At 38.5% G+C, this 9,876-nt stretch overlaps 1 protein-coding gene across 1 annotated transcript; it reads left to right on the forward strand.

Annotated features, from left to right (window-relative positions):
• The first annotated feature begins 1,900 nt into the window (after positions 1 to 1,900).
• LOC309510115 (uncharacterized protein) lies at positions 1,901 to 5,492 on the forward strand. Its single transcript, XM_082191201.1, has 5 exons — positions 1,901 to 2,913; positions 3,011 to 3,365; positions 3,953 to 4,020; positions 4,161 to 4,204; positions 5,283 to 5,492. The coding sequence occupies exons 2-5, from the start codon at positions 3,239 to 3,241 to the stop codon at positions 5,371 to 5,373; spliced, it is 330 nt and encodes a 109-aa protein (XP_082047327.1). The 5' UTR covers positions 1,901 to 2,913; positions 3,011 to 3,238; the 3' UTR covers positions 5,374 to 5,492.
• Positions 5,493 to 9,876: the final 4,384 nt, after the last annotated feature.

The following is a 9,876-nucleotide window of genomic DNA, read 5'->3' on the forward strand; positions in this document are numbered from 1 at the left end:
AGGGGAAGGAGATGAGGGAGCGGCAGGTTCGCTGAAGAGCACGAGGTTCAGCTTCTCACAGTGCTGACAGCTGTATCCAGAGGTGCCGCCTCGGCGTGGGCGCGGCCCAGGAAAGAGGCACACTCAGAGTGCTCATCCAGAGCGGGCAGGTGAGCCCTCCACTAGGGCTCCACATTGGTGATATATTTGACATGTGGGGAGAGAGAGATGTGTGGAAGGCCTATACTTCATGTTCAACCCGTTCTCATCTCAGGGCGTCATATAAGGCCGTTTTGTCACGTCCTTCGGCGTTTTCTGCCCACGCATATAGCACCCTTTTGCGTAAAGATGACACGCACATGGCTTTCAACCAACTTCAATGTAAAACCATCCGCGATGTAATTACACGCTCAGGGCTTCGCCAGTCGTCAATTCACCTCAACATTGACCGACTGCACAGACTAAAGACGTTTTCAGCAACGACTTATGTTTGCTCTATGATTAGGATTGCCTACACCTAATATAGGAGGTCATTGTTTTCCATTATTTATCTTTTGAGAGGAGATATTCGCCATTTTCAACACCCTTATCGTCTGTGAGAGACGCTCGCGGCTTAACCACCTCCAATGCAACCCACCCGCGTTTTACAGGACGCAGTTGGACTTTGCTAGCCAATCCAAGTGCGTGATATCAGACGCTTTCAGCAACAGTAGCATGCGTAGGCTACAATTTCGTTAAGTTTTAAATAAGCCTGTGGTAGCCTACTCAATTTAAACGTGAATGTGTGCTAGGTATCCTAACTAAAAACACGACAATATAGGTTCCATCATCCCTTAATTGCCCGCAGGAGTATATTGGCCGAATTCAACACACACCCTTTATCGTGTGTGAGAGACGCTCATGGCTTTCAACCATCAATGCAACCCACGGGCGTTTTACAGGACGCAGTTGGACTCGTTAAATATGGACGCTTGGCCAGGACCCCTTGGCGTCACACTTTAACGCACTGGGTATACCTTTGGCGTCATTTTTCAACGTGTAGGGTAGTCTTGTTTGACTTCTATAGAACTCTGAACCGGAGCCTGCGGCGTTGAAATTTGACGTCTTGGGTAACACCGCAACCCGTCTGCTGTGCTGTGTATGGGTCGAGGCTACAATAAATAAAAATAAAAAGGAATAGACTACAATGAATGATCTATGCCAGGGCTAGTAAAATGGCGGCCCCCAGATGATATTTATCTGGCCCTCCAACTGGTTTTTGATGTTTAAAAACCCTCGCAATCTGATATCAAAGTGCCCTCTCTGCGCAAAGGTTTAGCGCGTTCGGCAACCGCATTCAGCGGTGAGTTTAACAACGCACATGGTGTGCAACCGCATTCAGCGGTGAGTTTAACAACGCTCAACTGCAGGTAAAACGGCATTCAGAGGTGAGTTTAACCAAAACAACGCTCAACTGCAGGTAAAACTGCATTCAAAGGTGAGTTTAACAACGCTCCACGGCGTGCAAGTAAGCAGTTTAAGCGTTTTCTTGTCATAGGAACTGGTACATAGGTACACTGCTTTAACTAGAGCATGCTGGGTAACGTATTTTTATCGGAGGTTTGTTGATGTTAATAAATATATAATATGCTACGATTGTGTTCAATTAATATTTTATTTTTTATTTTATTTTTTATTGATTAAATCCTCTAAATTAATAACGCTGACGTCACTGTATGGGGCGATCCCAAGGTCCATTGCGATTTCCCACTTGGTAAGTAGAAGAGTTAATTAATAGAGATGGATACTATTCTTAAATTTACACATCTAAAAACTGTTGAATCAGGACAAGAAGTTGTGTTTAGAACCTTTAGATGTGTAAGGTGGCAATTTCGTAGGACGGTAAATAATAGAAGGCATTATAAAAATATAGTTTGCTGCACCAAATGTGCAGGCTAGCAAAGTTAGCTAATTGAATTCAAGTTCATTTTTGTCGCATATAATCATGTATCATACTGGGGAATGTAATATTTTCAGTATTACATTAGCCCACAACTATTATCCAATATTAGAAATGTTCAGATGAAGAACAGTTGCCAGATTGGTTTGTTTTACAGCCTAATTGTTTAAAATCCACGCAAAATTATATAATTAACACCCAAATAAATCTATAATTAACAATACAAATTAATTTATAACTACAACATTATTGTGGCTCATCACAATATGAAATGATAAATAATTTGTGTGTTCTTTCAGAGGCTATTTAAGGCTACTACAGTGAACAGTGCAACTGTAAAATTATTTTCCATTTCTGTCCTTTGCCTTAAAATAAAAAAAAATTCCACTTTCCCAAGCCTTTTTTTATCACACATAGATCAACCCAAAACCAACCAAATGGCTGGGAAACTATCCAATCTGGCAACATGAAGAATACTGGTGTAAAATATAAGGTGTTTGATTCTGAATTGCTGAATTGCAGGTCCTTCAATTTTGCCTGCTCTTTATTCTAATCCCCCACCACACATACACACACAGAAACACACACAATAAAGGCACTTTTAAGAGCCACGTCTGTCTTGTGTTTTTCTGTCAAGTATTACTGTAAGTCATGATGGCAATGGCAGAAACTGCAGAGTACCTCTGGCCTTATCTGAAACTGGCCATTGATTGCATACAGTTGAAGAGGAATGTTTCTTGCATTGTACTCTTGCATTGCATTGATGTTTCTAATAATTCAGTGGATTTAACTAATGTCTGATAACTGCTTTTGTTCATTTCAGGTGAGTAAACTTGAAGCTGTATGATACAAGCCAATTTTATTTATTGGCAAGCCAGATAAAAGGGCTTCGAATAAATGGATTGCAGAAATAATAACCCATCTGCACCCCACTCCTGTCACTAAAATTATTTTGGAGAAGATGCGGAGGGCCTATGAATTTATCTTGACAAAATGTAAGTAATGTTTTGATTTAGAAATTATGAATGTTTAAAATGTATATTTCTTTGTTAATATGTAAAGATTTTAAATGAAAGTAAACTTGTATTATAGCAACCTCCACAGCACAGCAACCGGAGAGTCAAATGGTGCAGCAGGCGGAGAGTCAAGCGGCGGCGGAGAGTCAAACCAAGGAGTCTGAGACTGTATTTGTTCTTAACCTTGTTCCTCTGTCTTCCCCACTCTCTCCAACCTCTCTCTTCTACTTCTTCTACTTGTACAACTATTCTTCCTTCACTTTCTTCCAAACTTCCACTGCCATGCTCTAAGTCTTTGCAACAAATGAAAAGGACAAACACCTCTGCCTCTTCACACTATTCTCCCTCTGTCTCTCTTCCATCTCCGTCTGCCTCTTACATTTCCACGTCTTTGTGTCAGGAAGGGCCACGTGTGAAGAACAGAAGAAAAGGTAACCTTTTGCATGGTACATCTTACCCCACACTGGTAATAAATTTGCTCCCAGTCAGAGTTGACTTCATGTAAATTTGATTCATTGGGCTAACCGGGTCATTGGTAGCCAGTTCACAGTATTTAGTTATTTAGCTGTGGCCAATGTCCAAGGCCTGTGGTTAATGTCAGTCCCTGACTTAAGGTCCTTCCACACTGAGTCTGAAATTTTCGTATGCGTTTTTCCGTATTCGTCATTCGGTGGCTCTGAATTGTCAAAACACCATTCCAAATTCTTGCTACTGATCCGAAAAACGCAGAAAATCGAACCCGATCCTATTTTTTTATGACGGCAGTGTGTAAACGTGATTGACAAAACATATTTATTCGTCGATTTCAGAGTCAGTGTGCAAGGACCATTAAGCTAAGAGGACTTTGGGAAAGCCAATCCTGTACATTTTGCTTTCAAAAACAGGGACAAATTTACTTTGACATAAATGAAAAGGACTGCATATTACCTCACATGTGAAATTATAAATTTGAACTGATTTAGCTACAAAGCATGGCATCATGGCTTAATAAACTTTCCGTGTCTTTTCATCATTTCAGGTTGCCGAAAATGTAGTAGGCAGAAGGTTTTCCTCTTTGATCGAATAACTGGGGAACGGATAAATGAGGTAAAATGTGTTCTGTTAGGCTGCTTTCTTGTCTAAATTACTGATTCTGACCTTTCAAAGATAATAAAACAATATGTTATGCCCTAATCAGTGATTGCTAAAACAGTTCAAATAATTATTATTCGTGTTTTTGTGTGTAGGGGAAAGCCGAGTTGAAAGTCCACTGGTTGCCATGCACTGTGTGGTAAGTCATATTTTATTTATTATTTAATTCTCAGTACTCAAGCAAATAGCGATGAGGTGGAGGCATTTGGAAGAGCTAGATCCGGCAGGTAGGCCCTTGTAACCTTTAGGACATGCATTCCGATGATGAAAAATTATGGAATAGTCTTCCGAGCATTCCAAAATCAGACACACTCTCTCAGTCCAGACTAAAGACAAATATCTGGACTGTCTTTAGTCTGGACTGAGAGAGTGTGTCTGAATTTGGAATGCTCGGAAGAATATTCCATAATTTTAAAGACAAATGGGCGAATGATCTACCTCCTTGTCTTTATTTAGAATATTCTGTTTGTAAGATCCTGGAATTTTGTGATTAACACAATGGATTGTAGGTAATGAGGAGCTGAACCATTCAGTACTTGCTGAGTAATTAATAGAACTCTAAAATTAGCTGACAGACAGCCAATGTATGGACAATAAAATGGTCCTGATGTGATCTGGTTTTACTGTTACTAGTAAGTTCTCTAGTGGCTAGCTCTAGCTCTGAAATATCTTATTTATTGAGCCTGCAGCAGGACATCCACTTGGTAATGCATTACAAAAGTAGCAGTGTTTCATGCACACATAAATTAATCTTTCAGCATCTGAAACACTTATGTGTCATAATTTAGTTGTTTCCTGTTGTACATGTGTTGGAAATGTGATTTTCCTCTTCCCACTAATGACAACTTCATCCCTCAGTTTATCAGAAACATTTTGAAATCCGTAAATTGAGATACATGGCTTTCAATGTACAGGAACTGTGTGGAACATTGTGTAACTAGAGCTGCCAGACAATTGTAGTTTAGTAAAAAGTACAATAGTTTCCTGTGAGATGCAATGTTGTATAAAAATGTGTAAAATGAAAAAACACCGTAAATTGAGTGAATGTACTCAGTTGCATTCCACCACTGGGCTTAACCAGGGTTAATGCTACTTTAACAAACATAAATACATTTCAATGAACTCTCTAAATTTAACCCAACAGGTTTTTTTTTCTTTTTTTCTTTTTCTCTTTTTCTCTGTGTTCTAATGAATTTTTTTGCACTTATATTTTACAGTGGCAAAACCTGGGATGACACATGGGAGCCTGCCAGTGAATTCCTGCATGTTATGCCTAATTCCCCACATCCCAACCAGCTTTCAGCATGACAGCCTAGTCACCTGGACTCAAGCACCCTTAATTTCTTTTCTTTTTTTTTGTGAGTTTTTTCTTTTCTTTTCTTTTTCTTTTTCTCTTGCTTTTGTTCATTAAAGTTTTTTGCACAATACCCAGTCTCTTTTTGTGTTTATTTTCTTAATGGTGTGTAAAAAAAAAAAAACTTTTGCATTTTCAATAACTGCACAACAGCCAGGAAGTGTGCCATGGAGATCATAAGGGAGAAAATGAGTGCTGTTTGGCATAATGGCATTCCCAAAGGCATTATTTGTACTTTAAAAAAAAAAAATTATATAGTTTAGGTAAGTCTACTTGAACTATTTGTTTGGTATGCCAGCCATGAATACATACCACAGAATACTCCTAAAGATATTAAAATGTTGTAATCCTACAATTTCCGATATTAATTCCTTTAACATTTATAATTGTAATTACCTATTTATATTTGCCTTTTTACAAAATAATGTAAAATTAATCATGTAAATATATATATTGTTTTTATTTTGGGGGGCAAAGTGTTCTTCAAAGGGAAGAAAATAATGTATTTTCTGGTGGCAGCCTTGCATCTCCTGGGTTTTTTTTTTTTTTTTAAGAAAAGAAAAATTAAAGTCTTTAAATAGTTTGGCATATCAATACATTTTGGGAAATTAGTACAAAGTGTGAGCGCAATCATCTTTAAATGTTACAGACGCATTTTATTTGATTAAGAGATTAACTTACATCTGTTTAAAACAAATACTGCATGCTAGAATAACTATCAAGAGTAATTTTCTTTCTGTAAGATCCCTGTAGGGTTACATAACATAGGTTACATAGCCTATCTTCAGTCAGAACTGGGAAGAGTCTGTTTTTTTATTTTTTTATTTTTATTGCAGAACTTATACATAAATGATCATGGAAATAAAGCGTTGTTGTATATCTTTCAATGAAAAATAACAACAAAATAAATAAATATCCTGGATTTGCGTACATCAAAAGTCGGAAGAGCCTGTAAATACCATATATGGACAAGTGTGACGAGGCTTTGACGTTTCCATGGCCCCAGAAGGACAAGCTGTGGTTGGACTAACGTTTAGGTCAGAATAAAAAGCGCTCCATATCGCAAACTATGTTTTGCTTGCGTTATGTTGTCAGTAATACTGTCAGTTAACAATAAGGTATTGCTATATTGAAAGAAATTACACGTTTACCGAGATCCTAACCCTAACCCTATAGTGTAACTACACACTTCAATGAACTACAATTTACAGCGCCCGTCCCATGGACACAATGATAGAGGCTTATGGGTAATGTAGTTTAAAAACGTTTAGTAATGGAATTAAATAAATACAATCTTTAATGAACAAAGGGACATCCAAATATGTTCATTATACATACCTCTTTGACATATTTGAGAGCCAGACTGAAATTTGGTATTTTACTGTGAGCAGTTTTTAAAATGCTTTTTTAACACCTTTCCATGTATGCCAGACATCTCTGTCCAACATTATGTATTAAACATAGCATAAATAATTGTCCTACCAATTTTCACTTTTATACACTTATCAGACTTTGCATTTGCAGACTTTGTAGAATGTGCAGTTTTTTGCTCTTCCAGGGGTGCTACGGGACCCCTGGGGGAGGAAGGGCAGTAAAACCTACACATATGTACTCTCTTCATCATGGACAACAAACTGTATTGAGTCACATTTATATCTGAACATTATTTTGCTTTCCCGCCTTTTCTATATTTACATCATGCTTGTGTTAGGTTTTGATTATATTGCAAGACTCTGAACTCGGAATACAAAAATTCAGTTCTTGGTCCCCTCCTCTTCTCCATCTACACCACATCACTGGGACACATCATACAGGCACACGGTTTTTCCTACCACTGCTATGCTGATGACACGCAGCTCTTCCTCTCCTTTCAACCAGATGATCCCACAGTAGCTGCACGGGTCTCAAGCTGTCTGGCGGACATCTCCACATGGATGAAGGAACATCACCTGCAGCTCAACCTGGCAAAGACTGAGCTTCTCGTCCTCCCTGCCAATCCGTCTCTACAGCACGACTTCACCATCCAGCTAGAGTCATCATTAATCACCCCATCAAGATCGGTCAGAAATCTTGGAGTAACGTTTGATGACCAGCTGACCTTCACAGATCACATTTCAAAGACAGCTCGATCATGCAGGTTTGCACTGCACAACATCAGGAAAATCAGGCCTTTCCTAACTGAGCATGCAACACAACTCATCGTCCAGGCCCTGGTCATCTCTAGGCTTGACTACTGCAATGCTCTTCTGGCTGGACTTCCAGCATGTGCAACCAAAACCCTACAGATGATTCAGAATGCTGCAGCTCGTCTTATCTTCAACGAGCCCAAGAGGGCCCACGTCACTCCTCTGTTCATCTCTCTGCACTGGCTACCTCTCGCTGCTCGCATCAAGTTCAAGGCACTGACGCTTGCTTACAGAACTATCACAGGCTCAGCTCCCTCCTACTTTCACTCACTCCTACGAGTCTACATCCCTACCAGACACCTACGATCGGTCAACGAGCGACGTCTCGTGGTTCCATCACAGAAAGCCACAAAATCACTTTCCAGAACATTCTCATTCACAGTTCCATGCTGGTGGAACGCTCTCCCCACCCTCATCCGGAATGCAGAATCCCTGACAACATTCAAAAGACAGCTGAAAACCAATCTCTTCCGTGAGCACTTAACCTTATAGAAAAAAAAAAAAAAAAAAAAAAAAAAAAAAAAAAAAAAAAAAAAAAAAAAAAAAAATTTTCCTTTCCCTTTGTAACATCACTTATCAGGCTTATGCTACTCTGAATAATACCTGAACTTCGTACTTTGAGCACTTCTTGCGTTGTTGTTGCTTTTGCCTCTTTATGATGACTCGCTGAATTTTGTCCTAATTTGTAAGTCGCTTTGGAGAAAGGCGTCTGCTAAATGACTAAATGTAAATGTAAATGTAAAAATACAGTAATATTTTACAAATGTTGTAAAATAGACCTTTTCTGAATTGCTAAAACACTAAACCTCCCAAATTATCAATAGCCTAATCGAATTTGTCGAGTAAATCACTCTTTCTGTAAAACATTAAACAAGTTCAGGTAGTTAAAACACTGTTTGCAAATCTCATGCACTCTTTTGGCAAAACTCTAAACACATTCTCACTCACTAAAACACATTTCGCACTGACACATTTATGTTTCAAAACACTAAACACGGGCAGGCAAAAGTTAAACAACTACAACACAGTGTCATCGTTAACACACAACTACTCAAAATTGTTCACTTATTTCTAATGATGAGACCAAACCAACTGTACATCATACAAGTCAGTTAAGAGTGCCAAAACTGACTCAAAATGTTACACTGAATGTTACCAACAATGGATGGAAACAATATAAGAGGGAGAGGAGGAAGAAGAGTATGTGAAATAGGTGGTGAACAAAGAGGAAGAGGAGGAGGATGAGAAAGAGCAAGGTGTGAAGAATGTTGTCAAGGCTGGATCTGCTTTAGGGATTTTCCCTTTTCCTGAGATGACATTGTTATGTGGAAGAAGTCATCAGGCCGGACCAACATGAAGACATGATGCTGAAGCAGAATAAAATCTCTCTCACTGACCTTGATTCCTCTAGTTGCACAACTCTCCTGAGTGACTGTAACGCTTTTCATTTAGAGTTTTTTACTGTAACCTTTTTGTCTTTTGCAGTTGGGTCACTGTATTTTCACAGTATAAAAAGTGCTGAATATACAGACCTTCAATACTATACAATATTCAGTACAATACTATACTTGCAGTGCAGTGCAGTATACAATTTATTCACCTTACTACTGTAAGTTGTCATTACTATACTTTTTTTACGCAATTGCAAAATTTGTTTACTTAGTTACGATATACTTTTATTTCGGTAACTGCGTGTTTCGGATTCTGCTCTTCGTTTTTCTCTGTAGTGTCTAACGGTTGATCTGTAGTGTTTATAATATTGACTGATGTGTGTATGATCTGAAAGCATTGTTTGATTTGAGCACAGATAAAATGGTTTTGAGGCAATTGTTTGATTTTGCCATAAGAGTCAGATGTTCTCTGAATGTGGTTTGAAAATTTGGTTTTGTGTTTAAGGTTTTGAGAATGTGAGTTTCAAGAAATGTGTTTTAGCAATCCAGAAAACTGTAACATTATACTGTTAATCAGGTCACAGCTGATAAATCTACACAATTGAGTGGTGAAATGTTCTGAGTACCACAGAATCACATCAGTTGACTATGAAACCTGTACTAGATTACACAGAAAGCACATTGAATATTATGTTGGGGAGAAAATTATTCCTCATCATTATGGTGTTCTTCCTTATAATCTGCTTCTTCCATGTCTCTTAACAGGTTTCAATTGTTATACAGCACCCTACGGTTCAAATAATGAAAGTTACTGTACCACACAGTGCATGCATGCATGCACACATTTCTATGTATGTGAAAGAAGAGGTAACACTTTGGT

Source organism: Leuciscus leuciscus (genome assembly GCF_965113295.1).
Source record: "Leuciscus leuciscus genome assembly, contig: SUPER_11_unloc_2, whole genome shotgun sequence".
Taxonomy (NCBI): Eukaryota; Metazoa; Chordata; class Actinopteri; order Cypriniformes; family Leuciscidae; genus Leuciscus; species Leuciscus leuciscus.

Bases quoted from the DNA above. Each gene is read 5' to 3' on its own strand.
- LOC309510115 (XM_082191201.1), top strand. From the start codon at position 3,239: ATGAAAAGGACAAACACCTCTGCCTCTTCACACTATTCTCCCTCTGTC. The intron at 3,366-3,952 runs GTAACCTTTTGC...TCATCATTTCAG, and splicing joins TGTGAAGAACAGAAGAAAAG to GTTGCCGAAAATGTAGTAGG. The intron at 4,205-5,282 runs GTAAGTCATATT...TATATTTTACAG, and splicing joins TGGTTGCCATGCACTGTGTG to TGGCAAAACCTGGGATGACA.